This window comes from Artibeus jamaicensis, unplaced genomic scaffold (assembly GCF_021234435.1).
Source record: "Artibeus jamaicensis isolate MK-2021 breed Jamaican fruit bat unplaced genomic scaffold, CSHL_Jam_final contig_923, whole genome shotgun sequence".
In the NCBI taxonomy this organism is placed as follows: Eukaryota; Metazoa; Chordata; class Mammalia; order Chiroptera; family Phyllostomidae; genus Artibeus; species Artibeus jamaicensis.
This window is the reverse complement of record NW_026522014.1, coordinates 13121105-13139385: the sequence shown is the minus strand read 5'-3', so window position 1 is coordinate 13139385 and position 18281 is coordinate 13121105. Positions and strand designations below refer to the sequence as shown.

The following is an 18281-nucleotide window of genomic DNA, read 5'->3' as shown; positions in this document are numbered from 1 at the left end:
TTTTAAAATAAAATCACAAATAGAGGTCAGTGCCTCAAAGGTGACGATGAAATCATAATGTATCTGCAGCCACCACTTTGTGAGTCGCACAGCTGCGCCTTCTTCAGGAAAAGTGTATCGTTCTCTTCCTTGCTGACCGGGTTGCAGAGCTGTCGGCAGTGGGTTCACCAGGCTCTGAGAACGCAAGGACCGGGGAGTCCCAGAGTCTCAGAGCTGGCTGGGGACATCGCGCAGACAGGTGAAAACTCTGCAACTAAAATCATGACCGTGCTTTTTGGTTTTGCCGTTTTTCGCTTAGAAAATCATGTTCAAGTTCCTGCTCGGAGGAATGTCATTCGGTGTGTTGCTGACCCGAACGCCATGAGACTTGGGACTGTGCAGCGCTCCACCATCTCCACCCGCTGCCCAGTAGTGGCTGGAGCTCTGCAGCTACGTGAGGGGCCTCGCAGGGCCGAGGGCACGAGGGTGGTGAGGGGTGGGACCCAGGAGCAAGTGGTAAAATGAAAGGACCTTTTGCTGAATTTTTGTATTATCATATAAAATGTGTTTTAAGTTCAAACAGGAAGTTTTCTCCAGGCCTGAATTTTTAAAAAAATACAGTCCTAGCCATATGAGCTATAGCTATACAAACTATTTTTATACTCAGCTGTACAAAAATAAAGTAGTGACATAATGGGAAAGCACAGCTATTGTGAGTGGGACCAAACAAGCCACGGGTCCAGCTGCTCTTTCCCATGCTATAAATTCACAATTGCTGACCTTTCCCTTCGAGTTAAAAAAAGAAACCACCATGCATATTCATACCCAGTGACACAGAATACCAAGGTGATTTCAGACAAAACCAAATGCTTAACAATGTAATGCTCTACATCAGAATGTAAAACCTACCATTTAATGAGATATGTTGATATGAACAGTAAATCTATTTGACAAAAGAAATACTTTGATAATCACAGCAGCTTGGCAGAGTTAAGTTCTTTGTGTGGAAACAACCACTAATTTCTGGAATAGTCTAGAGGATTCCGAATCCATACTTCAAAAGTGAACTAATTTAAATGGTAGGGACACATGCACAAAGCTCATAGCAATAAACAAAGCGAGGTCTCCTTAAGGAAGCCGAAGCTTGTGCTACACAGTCTACAGTCCACGTTGTTCCTCGGACGTGCGTGCTTTGCAGCGATGCTGGCCCTTCTCACCTCCTTGATGGGGCATTCCTGAGAAAGGCGCTCCTGCAGCTCCTTCTGCAGTTCCTTCCTGGTGCCCAGGGACTGCTGCACGCGCAGGAAGTCGGAAAGCTCCTTCAGCCCTGCGTCAGTGAAGTACTTAGCAAAATGATCCACACTCTGTCTATTAACTGGGAACAGTTCCTGAGAGACAAAAGAGACACTGTTATACCACAAGCTACTCAAATTTTATACCAGAAGCTACTCAAATTTCAGCAAACATAAAGGACAACATTTTAATATTAAAGTAGCACTGAGAATATCTCATATATGGGAGAAAACAATAAGGACTGATTTTAAAAAGAATAAATCTCGGGAGTATTTCTTGAGCACTTGCTAAGCACTTTCTAAAATTACGCAGTTTTCCAAAGAAAGAGAAAAAATGCTAAGCAACTTAAACTAGCATCACTCATTTTCAACCATTATTTATTTTTCTTTTACTTTAATCAAAGTACAGCATGTATAAATACAGAACTAAATTTGCTAAATTAAATGCAAGTAAGATGGTTTTAAACTGACAGGAGAAATTTAAGCCATTCGATAACTAGTTTCCCTAGCTATGAGTGAAAGGACGAGTCAGTTCTCCTGACACGGAGGTGATCTGAGATAATGCTAGAAAAACGACACTGACTACTGTCATCTCAAACCCCTCTATTCACATTCTGAGCAAATGCTGCTATCATTCTAAAGCACTAACTCGGGAGTTAAGGAGAATTTTATAAAATCTGTAAATGATGGTGGCTCTTAAGTTCATGGTGAGATCTAATCTAAACCCATTCTACTAACTTTTTCGTTCATTACATAATTTTCTTGGGAAATTTAAAAAGAGCAACATACCATGGCTACTCTTATTTTTACCTCATTTCCATTTTACCTTACACAGCTTGGCAGGGTCTCAGTAAGGCTGAGTCATGTTCTAATCCCATGTGACTTTAACACCCAACTGAGAAATTAAAGCTGTTTTCAAAGCTCTCGGATTTTTCAGACTGCTGCAATCTAAAAATTAAATTTAAACTTTCATGTTGGTGTTAGATTTGCATATATATGGTCAATGGCTGCATGGCTCCAATAAAAATCTCCATAGAAAGATCTGGGCTGTCACCAGGTTTAGGGACATAGCCAGATGGCTTCTAAGCATGACTCAGTTTTCAATATTCTTATATCAGCATCCCATAATTTCCCTTGTGGAGTCATGAGTTTTGAAATGTCAGAGCAGAGCTGGCGGGAGCAGTATCGAACACACATGCACTTAAAGCAAACATTTCATACCAGACTGAAACTCTACCACGGACATTTGTGCCAGTAGTCAAGAGAGCTTCCAGATTTGGGGGCAGGGAACTGACTGAGCTTCTGCTATGAACCAAGATGTGGTGGGTCCATTGCTTGTAACTGTGTAACACGGAAACTTTTATGGATGATAAACTGAGCCAAAGAGGTTAAATAGCTGGACTCCAACCAGAAATACTTAAAGAGAGAGCTGTGTGACCTTCAGGTCAGTACTCATTCCATTGTCTTGTGCTGGCATTTACTATTGTATCAGCATATAGGAAGAATGTGCCTTAAGAGTTTGATCTAAAATTATGTTCGGAGCAGTATGTCATCAAACATATTACTCACAGTTTATATATGAACTCTACCCAAAGTCCTCATGAATGTTACATAATATATTGAAAATTAGCATTCAGATCAAAGAGAGGCAAAGTCTGTCTAAACTGTTTCAGAAACTGGTCTGGAACACGGTTTGTACTTGTTAAGAAAACCCTAACCCGGCACAAACCTCCATCACCTCATCCTTAAGTAAGGTCACCCTTCTGCCCTTGCTCCTGAGTCTATTCTCAATGTGACAGCTGGAGTTGTCCTGACAAGTCCCTAAGTCCCATTATGCACAAATCTGCAGAGAATTTTCCAAAAGTATCCTATCTTACTCAGAACAAAGGTGAAAGTCCCTAGATGATAAGGGCCCTGGTAATGCTGAGCTGATCCCGTGCTCTGGCTCTTGCCAAACACTCTTTTTTGCAGTCTCCAGTTTTCCGTGCCTGGAAACCTTCGCATAGTCTATTCCCTTTGCCTAGAACACTCTCCTCCCTATAGATATCTATGTAGCTCATCCCTCCACTCCGAATCTTCACAGAAATTTCACCTTGTCAGAGAGGTCTTACCTTTGAAGACTGCATCCTGCACACTGACACTCTTTAACTCTTCTCGGTTTAATGTTTTCCTCACAGAACCTTTAGCTTTTTAATATACCACATACTTGAATTTAGTACCTGCTTCCTTGCAACAGAATGGTAGCCTCATAAAGGTAAGGTTCTGTTTGTTCGACTCCCAGCTCTGGAAAAGTTTAGCCAATATCCTGACCATTGTTCCTTTTTCCAGTGACGAAGGAATGATATTTCGCATCCCCTCTCTTCTCTGAGTCACTATAAATTTCTCTTTCATTTGCATTATAGAAGGAACTGCTCAACTTGAATATGCTATCTTTTCTAAAATGTACGGGCCCAAAGCCACAGAGGATGTGATCGCATGTGTTAATGAAACTGAAGTTTCTTCTTGACACTGGAACCAACCCCTAGTTCCCCACTCGTTTGCTGAGTCAGCACAGGGGAAGGCATGGTCCTCATGCACAGAGTGCTGCCCTGCTCCTCATGAGGCAAGAGCAAGGGGTTTTTGGTGGAAACTGCAACCTATGCTCCTCACAACCAAAATACATGCATACACAGAACCTAGTATAAGCAGCTAAATGATGTCTGCTTTTCAAAAAGGGAATATACTTTGAAAAATTTTATCTGGCTACTGTTATTATAAGAAATCATGCTTTAAGAAATAGCTGTCTTTTGTGGCAAGTGGTCACAGACTGTATTTTCGCTCTCCCTCAGTCGCTCCCTCTCTTTTGAACAAGTATGAAGGGCAGCCCTCCTCACTGTCGTCTGTAGGGGTGGAGCGGATGCTTGTGAATGAACTCCATTTTCCTACCCCCCTGCCAGGCTTCCCAGTGACTTCTCTGGGCCAACAGAAGGTGAGCTTTCAGTGCCTTGGAGCAGTTCACTTCAGTCGCCTTTGCTCCGGCCCTCTGCCACGAGGACAGAATGGGAGTTGTTCCTGCAGCATGCATCCCAGAATCATGAGGCAGAGAGATCTCAAGGGGGGCCTAGCCAAGATAAAGCTAATCCACAGACTTGGAGACATGAAGATACTCCTTCCGAGGAAGGTCCAACCTGCTCAGCAACCTGTTTCCTGACTTGAACGACTTTTCCTTCTAGACACAGGGACCCGCCCACCCTAAGTCTCTAGAGAGCAGGGTCTACGAGGGCCAGTGCGCGTCGATGGCTCCGCGGTGTCCAGGACTGTGCCTGGCACACAGCAGGTGCTCAAGGACTATGCACTCCACGAAAATTACCAGCAGTGCGGAAATTAACCAGAAACTCACTAGAATCTTAATTTTTCTTTCCTATCACATTGTAAAGACTTTATAGGCACAAACAGGGCTATTTTAAGATGAATTTCAGGAGACAAAGAAATTTTAAGCCATTGGGAAAATGTGATGAGATAGTTTTAGAATTATTCCATGAACCAGCACCCTCACATGCTGGACCTCATTGGAAGAGAAAAACAGACAAGAGACTAGGTAAAGAGAAGATGATAAGGGTGTCTTTTAATTTTAGACTTTGTCCTAAAAGCGTAAAAGCAATTTCACTTGCAGAAATCTCTGACACTTGCATAGCTATTGCTTCTAGGAGAAAGAAATTACAGGGAGCAGGGAGAAATTATGAGGACAAATATTCTTCTCAATTTTCTTTGAAATGTATTGAGATAGAGAAATAAAAGAATAATCGAGCAACTGTGATAATGGGAGCTTCAAATGAACTACAATTTACTTGTCTGCTTTCTCAAATAGGGTAATATTTCCAATGAATCTTGGTTTAAAGAAGAACTCTTGTTTAAACCATTATTTTGTTAACCAAATAACATGTATTTCAGATAAGCGCCATTCAATTATGACCCAAGATATTACAAATGTCCAATTAGGTGGAATCCATGTGGCTTTACCATATGAACAATTCAAATTTCTATAGTTACTAGTTAAAAAAGAAAGTGTTAATCCTGATAAATATTATCGTTCCATCAACACACTTCCAAATCTGAAAGTCTCCCTGTTCCTTAAGAGTCTTTCATTTAATCATCCTGTCGATAAAGGAGAGGTTACACTGGAATCGGCTCCCATCTGCCACGAGGTAGAAATCAGAGGAGCCATGCCCCCCTGAAACCCGGGCCCGGGCCCTCGGGCTGCGGGTCGCAAGGCAGATGCTGGCAGCGTCCTGAGAGAAGAGGGAGGCGTGCCACCTCTTTGTCCAGGCAGAACTTACCAGAAGCCTCTTGTCTAAGTTGGCTTTTCTCAAAGAAGAGGTAACAGAGTTGGCATCTTTTTCTGCCATCCACGCTTTAAAAAGCTTGACAGCAAATGAGGCTGCAATGCCTATTTTATTTTAAAAAAGAGAGAAAGAGAGTTTCATTGCTTTTATAAAAAAGTAAAACCACTCGTGAGGAGGCACAGACAGCCTTTCACACTGGAAATCCAGAGACGAGTAAATAACGCCGCGACTGGATTTGCAGGAAGGAGAAGTGGATGCTCTCTAGCACATTATTCACCGGGAACATTTTTGTTTTTGAATACTTTAAAAGTGACAACATTTTTTCAAGTTGGACTTTTTAATTCCAACCTAGTGTAACTATAAATTTATTTATTTTTACCTTGGTCAAAAACAGACTTAAAGCCAAATATTTCCCAGTGTTTTTGCCTCTGTTTCACCCTGTGGTTCACCAAGATTTCATATTTCTAACAGTGATCCTGAGGCACAACCAATAAATCATGAGACATAAAACTAAAATGTCAAACCAATAAAAGAACATTAACAGTGGCAGACATAAATAAAACTATAGATGAACATGCACCATTTACTTTACAATTTTACTTTCTTTGAAGGCACCTAAAAATATTCATGAATGAAGCTATAAAAATGTTAATGCTGTTTTAAGTTGAACTTTTCTGGATATTTTGAAAGATTTATTAAAAATAGCTTTTAATCAGGAAACCACTCAATTATACATTCATACACTTACATTAGAATTTATTTCCAAATATAAACAATCAGATAACTAATAGATAGCTCTTCTGTAAAGACTTCAAATTTCTAAATTAATGTTCCATTCTTTTAATGAAGAATTAAGTATAGCTGGAATATTAAACTGATTTTTCTGAATTGCAGGCCTTACTACTCTGGTGGTCTGAGCAGCCTTGGATTCCCCGTTCCTCTGCTATGACAATTCCATTTTGCTCAGGCCAGGTGACTTCTAACGGGTCTATGTTCTGGCACCACCTTTTCCTGCAATGATTAGTTTAGTGACTTCAGCTTAAGTTCATCTGCCTATGGTACCACCCTGGCAACCACTACTGGGCTGAAATTGGTCATGTGTCTGATTTTGGCCAATCAGCTGAAGGCAAGATGAATCATTTTATGTATCCTGTAGACACTGAAACTGAATGAGGAAACGTGCTGTCACTGTATCAGCAGACCTCTCTGAATGACCAGGAAACCATCCTTGGGGTAGAACTGATGCCATGAAGAGTCACGGTTGAAGGAAAATACCCGAGACCCGAGTGATACTGCTGTTCACCCTGAAGCCTGCGCTACTTTTATATTTATTGTTACATAGGAAATAAGTGCCCTTATATACTAATTCAATCCCCATCTTCCAGTTACTTGCTGGCAAATACATTCACTTAATCTGTCATTTATACAGATACCAACTTTATAAAATTTTCTTCATTTGAATAACAGGGCAATGGAGCTCTGCCCCCCCCCCCAATTATGACTATGGCAATAACATGTGTCTTACAAGCTGGAAAATTTTATGTTCTAAACTTACTGACATGGATTTTTAACACTCTGATTAGTTCATAAAGTCAATATAGAATTTAACACAAATTTATGTAATTAAATTTTTTAAATAGCAGAAGGTGTGATCTGCTTTCTAAGTATGAAAAATAAAGTCGGGAGTCTAAAATCCTGGCTCGGACCTATAGTTCTGCATTAAAGGTGGCTCTTGGAGGAAAGATGGGCAAGATTTCTTAAATTTAGAGACTCTTCTGGTTGGGACGACCCTGTCCCTTGCAACCATTCGTTGGGTGGGAAAGTGGGGAAAAGGTGCAATTTCTTACTCCTTTCCTATTTAGAAAGCAAGAGTTTTATCCTTTAGTTTCTACAGATGGTGGAGTATAAAGAAAAACCATGTGTCACTTCCATAGCAAAGCTACTTTTCTTCTCCTTCCCTAACTCCCTAACACTTTAATATAAAAATTTTCAAATATACAGAAAAAGTGAACAATAAAATTCATATCCTGGCCATCTAGAGTTTTAGGCATTTTCAGTTAAAAAGGCTAAAATAATTTGATGTAATTAATGTTTACAGTTTATATTTTACCCTGTTTTTCTAGTATAAAATGGCAGTAATACAAATGAGATCTGTGAAGTATCATGAATTTTTTTAGGACACTACTTTAAAATAGTAAAATATTAATAAGGCAGTATTACCAATTACAGAGTCTGAAATGTCATAAATCTGAATGATTTTAAGCTGAAAACTATAATCTCTAAATAACATTACTTGACTTGATTTACTATTCTTTCCTTGGAAACTAGAAACCTTTTAACTGTGGGCATGAATAAGGCTGAGATTTCATGTTCATAAGAGAAAAACTTTAAATTCTAAGAAGAAACAGATGTTTTCATAAAAGCTCTTTTAATTTATTTTTAAGAACAAAAAAATCTTTGTTTTGTGCTCTATTATAACTTGAATATCATTATCCTCCTACAAGAAAAAAGTCCACTTTTGTTTTACTCTATAACCAAGTAATTATATGAATGCCTATCAAACTCTTAACGGCTTAAACTTAAAGCAAAGTTCTGATGCAGCCATCTGGACTTTTATGATAGAAACATTGATCGGTTGCCTCTCGCACGCCCCCAACTGGGGACCATCTGGACTTTTAAAGCAAGTGTAATAGACATCTCAGAAATGTGATCAGAATGAACACCCGAGCACAAGCCCTTGAGTGGCGACAGCTTGGAAGAGTGGTCTGAACCAGGGAAACAAGCAGCAGCGTGGGGGCATCTGGGAGCACCGAGGGGTGTTTTTGGTGGTCACTCTACGCAGAGGCCAGTGCTGCAGGCGGGCACTTTGTGCCTGAAGGCAGAGAGGTTACGTGTTGCACACAGCACAAGTGAGTCCTGCACAAGGAAGCCCTGTCCCGACAAAACACGCCACCAGCACGTCAGGTGGAAGTGGTTTGGACCCAATCGATTTCTGGTGTTTGACTCAGGCATTCAGGGTCATACTGAAGATTCTAGTGTATTAGTAGTCGTTATTCGTCTTTGAATAGGTGTGCACATTTCTCACCTGAGTTTCTACAGTAAACATGTACAATTCTCTTATTTTTGAAGACACACACAAACACATTCCTTACAGGGTGGACGGGAGGCTGTGGGAGGACACTATGCAAGAGGTACTGGCACTTCTCTAACTGCCTGCGGCTTGGCTTTTCTTTTCACATCTGATAAGGAAGAAAACACGAGAGTCATTACCTTCTTTGACCAAGCTGTCGGTGAAGAGACTGGTGAGGATGGTGGCGGGAAGGGTGCCGTTGCCTAGCAGGATCCCCGACAGCATTGCCAACTTTGTCTGCTCTGTTTCAGTAAAGGCTTTAAGGAAGAGGAGAAGCTGTGGGTCAAACAAAAGAAACCATGTCTATAAAGCACAGGACTAAAGTAGGCAAATAGCATGTCCATGGCACACAGCTAGCAGGCCATATGCAAGGCACAGTTAACATACATTGGAAACGCATCCACATGATGATTATAAATTGGATACTATAAAAAGTAAATTTGCCCTGGCTGGTGTAGTTCAGTGGACTGAGTGCAGGCTTGCGAACCAGAGTATCTCGGTTTGATTCCCAGTCAGGGCACATGCCTGGGTTGCAGGCCAGTTCCCAGCAGGGGACTCACGAGAGGCAACCATACATTGATGTTTCTCTCTTCTCTCCTTCCCTTTCTCTCTAAAAATAAATAAATAAAATCTAAAAAAAGAAAAAAAGTGAATTTATCAGGCATAGTTCCTCTCTTCCCAGTTCACTGACATAACCACAGATAACATTCAAAGGAAGGACAAAAGACATTTGCAAAAGAGTGTGAATAGGCTGCATAACTAATTTACATCTGACTCTGTGTGTGACAAGGGTAGTGCTATATAATGAGCAAACGTTTCCTGAAATACATTATCGTCTTTCACATTTTCTCACTTCTTTGGGTAACTCCCCCCACCACTTACCTACTTTTTGGTGGCTTTTAAAGCAAAATAAATAACTAAAAAAGAGGAAAGAGTCAATAAGCACACACTTCCGAGTTCACAGCACACAAAACTCTTTAAAAGAAGACTGTTGAGTGAGAAATGGGTTTTCTAAGTTCTTGCTGCTCCATTAAAAAAAGCAAGATTCGAAGTTGGTGTTTCTTGGATCATGCAGATTTACCACCAGCCCTGGTAATGAAGTAATGGAGGATACGTGATAAAGAAAAATTCCTAACGGAACCAAGGCTTCTCATGCAAGTTGGAAAGAGCAGTTCAGGAGAGGCAATTGAAAAAGTAACAACCCCAGAAAGGTTGAAGGGAAGCCAAAGCAAAGCGGATTAGACACCACTTCTCATTGTGATTTGTAAGAGTATTCTATTCGGTCTTGTGGAATGCTCTCTCCTCCTTCTTCACCCTTGTCTGCCTGGAGCTGAGACCATACTCCATGCTACGTTCTCGGTTCCATTAGTCTTCAGGCATATTCCCGAGATCCCCCGGGCTCAATATCACTGTTGGGGCCCTGCTGACTTTTTCATTACTAGGCACCAATGGAAAGTTACTGGCGCCAATGTAGGCTTACGTGCTTTAGTGCCAAAGAAATTCCATTAATTCTCTGCGGTGGGTTTGGCAATATTAATTTACTATCCCCAACAGTTAAAGGATTATTACATTACATAGGGGTTACGTGACTCTCCAAATATTTATATTGTAAATAAGTGGCTGAAATGGAATCAAACCCGTCCATGTTACTCCCAATTCATGTCTATTCAAGTTTCAATGAATTAAAATGAAGTCATCTTCTAAGTTCACAATAAAACAGGCGTGAGGGAATGAGACCATCGGTGGTTAAAGCTGCAGGGGACCACCAGAAATGGGGCTGAGGAAAGACTGACAGAATCACAGACACTTCAGGTCAGTCTGGCCCTCTCTTCTGAATATAAAAACGAGTAAGATTCAACTGAATAATGAAAACTGGCCTCCAGAATAAAAATTTTAACACAACTTGTTTAAAGACATTACTATATTCCATTAGAACAAAATGGTGCAAGTTAGACCATTCTCTTAAAGTGAATATTTACATTGCTCAATTTTATTAACATTAAAATCAGATGCTACATGTAGTCCAACAGCACTTTCATAAAAAAAAACTGCAAAAAAAAACATTCCAGAGAGCATGTTCATTACATGAATGCAAGTTAAAAAAGGTTTCATGATTGAAATGAGCTAAGAGAAGTAAAAACAAGAGTAGCATTAGAAAACGCCGTAAGATGTTTAATTTATTATAATGCTTTACATAATTTTTGTATCATATCCATTTCTATATTTAATCAAGCACTCTATTTTCTAAGTACCTAGCAATATAATGCATCATATTTTTTCATTTAAATTTTTTCATATTAAAAGAGTAATACTTTTTACTTTCTTAGTAAATAAAATCTAACAGTAGTAGAATAATAGAATAAAATCTAACAACACAGAATAACATGAAAATGTAAAAACCTTCCTATTACTACTCCCTTAGAATTAGTATTAACTTTGATGTGTGTACTTCCAGATTTTAAATGTCTACATATCACAAGTAACTACAGGCATAACACAGGCTGATTTTACTGAATTATACCTTGATAATAGCTAAAACTTGTTGAGTAGACCAGATACTCTTCTGAACATTCTATGTGTATCAACACCCACCACAGCCGTGAGCTTCACCATACAGAAAAGAAAACCGAGGCACAAAAAAACCAAGTAACTTGCCTAAGGTTAAACTGCTACAAATGGTTGCTCTGCACCTTGCTGTTTCATTTAACAATTCATCATGGACATTTTCTCTCATCACTTCATGTGGCTATGCCTCACTCTTTAAAAGACTGCATAGTATTCCACTGTTTGGATAGAATATAATTTAATTAACTGGTCTCCCACCAGTATACATGGAGGTAATTTCTCAATACTGTGAAAACATCTTTAAATATAAATATATATATTTCTATGTATTCTTGCTGAAGGATCCTTCTATTTCTATAAATAGAAAGTTGGGTCATGGAGAATGTAAATTATTTTAAATGATTTTAAAATCAAAATGTTTTTCATTACATATGAAACCACTTCTAATGGGATGGAGCAAGTAAGTATGTAACAAAAGATATTATGGTTCCTTTTTAATTTAGGCAGATATTTAAAATTGGAAACAATGACAGAGAAACATACAAATCTGTAACAAGTTAATATAGTAACTGCTATACGTAAACAGAGGAACTGCAAATTGGAGGAGGGAACATGCTGCAATCACTGGAAGGAGGTCTTCTGTAATAAGGTGCTACTATTTATTTCCCTGCTTCCCGGAGGCCAGTTACTAAGTTAGGCACCTTATACGTTATATGTAATCTTATTATAGCTACTGTACAGATGAGAAAAAACACCGAGATTTACACCTATACATGATCTCCAAAGATGGGTTTTGTCCCTTTTGCTAAATCATATTTTCTAAAGAGATGTTATTATTAGCTGCTCTACAATATCACATGCTTCAGCTGATTCAATCACCTGCTCTCGATTGTTCCTTTGACATATTTATTTTTTTGCATATTTCTGGGTTTTATTTTAAGCTCTCTAAGATCACAGATCATATTCTGTAAAACTATTCCTATTGAACAAAGCATGTTGTCATGTACTTCTTACTACAGGCATTGGCTCATGATCTGTTATAGTCATTCATTCATTCATTCATTCATTCATTCATTCAATAACATTTAAAAAAACTTAGATGAGGCATTACATTTGAACTTTTACCTTTTTCATTGCGTCTTCAAATGCCTTTTCCAAATACTTGTATCTCCTGATGAGTTTATTGAAGACCTTAACACAGAAGAGAACCATTTAATATTATGTAAACAATTTTTAAAAGGCAGTAGGAAGGAGGTGTAGGAACGCACCCAAACCACAACATGGATCTATAATAAAAAATATGTAGTTAAACAAGCTCATGTTGTGATATAAGAACTATAAGCATTTCAAAGGAGTTATTCTGGCCTGAGGGTAAACAGCACCAAAACACACATGTTGAATAAAATAAATTCATTCAAGAATATAACAAGTGAGCAACCATAAATAACTGATGAAAATGAAATTAGTGTAATTTAAAAACCGTGACATGCAGAGGTTGAAAATAACTGAAAAGTGCAGGACATGTACAATTAACATGTGATTCCTTTAATACTAATTCAGCCATAAGAAGACACAAAATTATTTCCCTGAAATTCCGTAAGTCACAGTCACTAAGACGCTAAGTGAAGAATTTGTTTAAAAACATCCTGCAGAAATTTGTTAAGGAAACAAGTATTTGAGCAAATTGTGGAACATAAATACAACTATTTTCTAGCAAAAATAACTGAAACAGAGGGGTTACAGATACAATCACACAGAGAGCAGGTATGAAGAAGGCGAGGTCAGAGTTCAGGGAGGATTACACTTCATGCAGACACAAACATGTTTTTAACACATGAGCAAAAACCGACATTAGTTAATGGGAATAAAAGGTGACTGGCTGCCACAATCTGGGCAAAACTCTGAAGCAGGGTTTGCGATGGTGTCAGTGGAGTTCTGGACTGTTTCTTCAGTGGAAAGATGTTTGTTATAGACTGAATTTGGGGGGACCCAAAGTCGTATGCGGAAGCTCCAACCTTTCATTGTGAGTGCCTTTGGGAACTTCAGGAGGTGGTTAAATGGAGGCCTGCAGGTTCGACCTGTCATTATAAAAGGAGTCAGGAAGAGCACTCTCACCAGAAGGCAAGTCAGCTGACACCTTGATCTTGGATTTCCCAGGTTCTGGAGCTGAGAAATAAAATTCTGTTCCTTAAGCCACCCAATCTGTGGTATTTTGTAAATACCATTTTAATAGTTGTGGAAATAATTTCTGAAACTAATTCCTTTCTCTTACATCCATATGATATACCCTCATCTAAAACTTTCAGTATGTTTATTCCTTATGCAATCAAGATGGGGTTCCAGAGTGAAAATTACAGAGTTGCCCTCTACAGGGAAAGAAGAATGATCCATGCATGGAACTGAAGAGTGCTGATTTTTCTTCCAGGCCTTATCTTTTTTTCCTAGTAGAATTTAAAGAGCAAATAATGCACCTTGTTACTTGTGTTAATTTAGTTCTGACAAAAATTAAGTGAGGAAGATAAGGCAGGCATTAATGTGATTATTTGGCAGATCTGGGAACTGCTATTAAGTATCTGAACAGGAACAGAACTCAGAAATTCTGATCCTTAGCAAACACTGTATTTATTTGGTATACCAAGAGGTGAGTGGGAATTTTAAGTTAATCTTCTGAATCTCGTACATTTGCTTCAATACATACCTTCTCAAGGGCTCTGTGGCCATTTACAAACAGGGTAGAAGCAAAGATTTAGAGGATAGTTTAGACCTTGGACCCACTCTATCCCATATGCTCAATCTTTTGGTCTCTATTTAAAGATTTCCTTGGCTTTTATTTGTTATACATTTCTTATGTGTACAAGCGAATGAAAAACCTTTGCTAAAATGCCAAGCAATTAAAATAATGTTTGGAAGTTAAAATTCTTCATAGCCTCAAATTAGTTAGTTGGCTTAGCATGCCTTATACATTTTAATAACCAAAGTAAAGACAGTTTCTAACATCTGAAATTCAGTCACTTAGGTGCCAGTAAGTCCTATGGCCTTTTTTCATATATATATACTGAAAAGTGTATAGCAAGACTTGTTGACTTAGGACTTGCCTGCAGAGTTTAGTTGGGAGTAGCTGACGTTTAACAAGGGACCAGGGCAGACTAGGAGTAGAACTGCACCGGCCTCAAGCTGGCTAGTCATGCTGCATTCAGCTTTGTAAGGTAACACAGTTCCTCAGAGTCCCGCCACTTCCTGACCTTCACCAGGGCCTAAAGACTTCTTAATTTTTACCCATCTAATGAATGCAAGAGGACATCTCATTATTTAAATTGAAATTTCCTTAACTACGAATGCATTTGAACATGTCTTCATCTCTTTCGGGGGGTGGAGCATTATTAATACATTTCCTCTTGTTTGAAATGCCTGGGTGTCTTTTCCTGATATGTTGTCTTTCTTTTTGACTTGCAGTTCCTTATTTAACCTAGTTGTGAATATTTTATAGTTTTTTTTAAAGATTATTTATTTATTTATTTATAGAGAGAGGGGAATGGAGGGAGAAAGACAGGGAGAGAAGCATCAATGTGTGGTTGCCTCTTGCATTCCTCCTACTGGGGATCCAGCCCACAACCCAGGCCCGTGCCTTGACTGGGAATCGAACTGGCGACCCTTTGGTTCCCAGGCTGGCACTCAATCCACTGAACCACATCAACCAGAGCATACTTTATAGGTTTTATGTATCAGAAATATCTTCTTGTTCTTCCTTTTTAATAGCTGCACGGTAGTCTCTTAGTATAAATTATCAAACTTTACTCATACTCTATTGGTTGACTTTTTTATATATTGTTTTTGATCCCTTGAGATTATTATAAACAACACTATGATAATTAACACTGTATGCATATCTACAGGATAAAGCCCTAGAAAGAGAATTTCTGGGTCAAGAAAATATGTAGTTTTAGTTTTGGTAGATAGTGCAAAATTGTTCTCCTTAAAGGTTGGGCCAATTTATACTCTCTCCAGAAAAATATGTGAGCATTCAATTCTCCATGTCCAGTATAGAAGAGAAGTAAAATTCTCTATGGTCATAAAGTTTTAATGCCCATTGTCTCGTTATGAATGCAGGTGAGTATCTCTTCAATGTTATAAGCTACATAGCATTCCTATTTAAAAAGTGACCCATAGAATTCCTGAACCACATGTTTCCTTAAATCCCATTCAAGTATTTCCCTTCTAACAAAACAATTTCTCAGTGACTGGCTCTACCTGAGCATGGTTTCGGATGGTTTCGTGATCTTCTTTTGCTGAAAACACACAGTGGTTGGTCATCTTGGTCTTGTCACCATCATCTATGCGTGTCCCTCCAGGGGCTGAAAAGAGAGATAATTACAGTTAGGACAACAGCGAAGTGAGCAGAGCACAGGCAGAACAGATCAACCTGCCCTTCAAGGAAAACAATGAAAGTAAATGTCAAATCTAAGTGCAACGAAATTTCATACAGCCATATGCATATGTCGGCATGCACATGGCGTTATATATTTGCTCATGTTTCTAATATGATGCAAATTAGTCGTGCCATTTTATGCCGCCACCATAGTGCATGAGACTGCTATTCTACATCTGTGCCCTCACTAGATCCTATCACCGTAAATCTGGTTCTTTCCAAACTCTATCCCTAACCATGGAAGTAAACAATAACATTTATTCAGTGAACTTAATTCACTCACTCTCAATGCACTTCCTGATGTTTCCTATGTCAGGACATGGCTTACTTTTTAGGCTTGATGATATTTGTGGGACTCCAGTTCACCAACACTGGCAAGGAGCAGACCCGGCCTTTATAGCAGATCTTGTTGGCTCCTCCACCAACCCAGTCATCCATGCAGGATTGGACAGTATGTACTCTGACTCCTTGTTGTCTGTCTTTACTCACTAAGTAGCTGCTTTGGCTAGGAAAGAGTGTATTTTATTTTCTTTCATCTTCTTCTCCATGCCCTATATGGTAGAATGAAATGAATAGAAAAAAAGAACGCCATTTTCCTATGACTCAACTTTCCACAAAGTCTCCTCCTGTAAGTTTTAATGGTACCCATTAAAACATTGGTTGATTATAAGAAAAGAAACAGAACAGTAGGTATTTCTGTTTTCTGATTCGACTTCATGTTAATTAGAGTAGAAAGCTTGAGCAAGCCAAGTTAGATTAATATCTTTCCTACACTCACCAAATATTTACAGAGTTTATACTTGTACCAGCCACTGTAAGTATAACTGCCTTGATTTAACTTGTGATTTCAGATCTTTGAATAAAAAGATCTACATACAGCCAACTTTTCCCTGACTCCAGCATACAGTTTTATGAGTAAATTCGTTTTCAGAAAAGTTAGCTCGTTTAGGAGTCTATTTTCATTCAAATAATTTATGCACAAGATTTAATTAGCTCTCTAATGAATTCAACCACCTGGACCAAAATTTTATTAAGATGATAATCTTCTAAACATTCTGGGCTAATGATTCCAACCTGACAGAAATTACATAACTGAAATGTCTGATTTTGAAACTACGGTCTTTGCATTTTTACAAAACAAAACATTTGCTATGCATTAATACTGCTACATTAGTATTTATTTTCCCTGATATTGGGACTAAGCATTAATTGCTATTTCTAAAAATTCTGGTCAGCTTGTTTTTCTCAAAGTAGAAGTAAACAAACAAACAAACAAACAAACAAAAAACAAATGTTTCTAGTATTTACTCTTCAAAGGGTACAACTGAAAAACCAAAGTAATTGCTGCTTCAAGAACAATGAGAGAAGGTCAATATGTTTGTGTGTGGGAAGAAAACCCTCAGGTAGCTGACAAGCAGACAGTGTTCACGTAAAAAGCACACGGCTTCATTCCGTACGTGGCAGGTCTAGCCCCGGAAGGTCACTGGGGCTGCGCAGCCTGCACTCGTACTTGCACTGTGCTTTGTGCCCTCCCCCGCCAGTCTTGGATGTGTGGATGTGGAGTGAAGGAGTGAAACCTGGGCGGCAAGTAGAAATGTGCTGATTGGCATTACAAAGACGGTAAAGGAAGCCTTGAGAAAAATCAATGCAGAGCATAAGGATAATTTAGCACACATGTGGGGAGAGTAAGTATGGAAACCCAGGAGTCATGTATGAAGTGACATCCAGGTATAGGAGGAAGTCCAAATGGTCTCAGGTAAAAGGAGACAGTAAAGATTCAAGTGCGACCAAAGGTCACCAGGGCTGCCAAGAGGACCTAAAGACCTGAAAAGGGTCCATGGGAATGATTAATGAGGTCCTGTGTATGGCAAGAACCAAAATTCACTGAAGACTATTTTTGCATGGAATTTACCAGTGCATCAATAAAATTTAAAAGAAAACAACCTCAATAATCACATCAGAAAATGTTCTACTTCATTATTAACGTTAAATTTTTAAATAAAAATATTTATCATTCACCTAATTGACAAAGATCTAAGAACCTGACAAAATTTGGAGGACCTAACACTGCTGGAGGTATAGGTAGGTATAAGGAACACATGACTTTTGATAATATGCTAACATTTCTTTTTGGGGCTGACAGATAGACTGACAGATACAGACTGACACAGATGTTCGTTAATCCCTTGCTAAATATGTAAAGATATAAGCAAATAAAGCACAGAGATAAAGCATGCAGATAGTTATTTACACTGTAGTTTATAATAATAAAAACTGGAAGTGACAAGTATTTTTCAAAATCAGTATGGTTTTAATTCTCTCTAGAATCATTTAATATAACAACATGCATTGCTGTGAAAGGCAACAACATGTTGCAGAGTAAATACATGTAGAGTATCATGTTTGTATACTTTACCATTTTCAAAAGTTTGTATACTTAGGTAAAGAGAAGGTAATTAATCAAAATATTAAACCTGAATACCTCTGGGTTTGAATGCACTACCTATAGCTTTTATGCTTGAAAATGAATCACCTACAGTGATGATGTGAGATATTTTTACATACAA

The 18281-nt window shown here is 38.6% G+C and overlaps 1 protein-coding gene across 3 annotated transcripts in view; it reads right to left on the bottom strand.

The window, feature by feature from the left end:
• The window catches only part of BZW2 (basic leucine zipper and W2 domains 2), a 60763-nt gene that overhangs the window by 12208 nt on the left and 30274 nt on the right, over window positions 1-18281 (bottom strand). For all 3 annotated transcript variants that reach the window (XM_037163902.2, XM_037163900.2, XM_037163901.2), the window contains exons 4-8: window positions 15537-15640; window positions 12414-12479; window positions 8864-8999; window positions 5588-5697; window positions 1197-1367 (exon numbers count right to left, since the gene is read on the bottom strand). In XM_037163902.2, the coding sequence (XP_037019797.1) occupies window positions 1197-1367; window positions 5588-5697; window positions 8864-8999; window positions 12414-12479; window positions 15537-15640 (587 nt within the window). The remainder of the gene's footprint in view (window positions 1-1196; window positions 1368-5587; window positions 5698-8863; window positions 9000-12413; window positions 12480-15536; window positions 15641-18281) is intronic.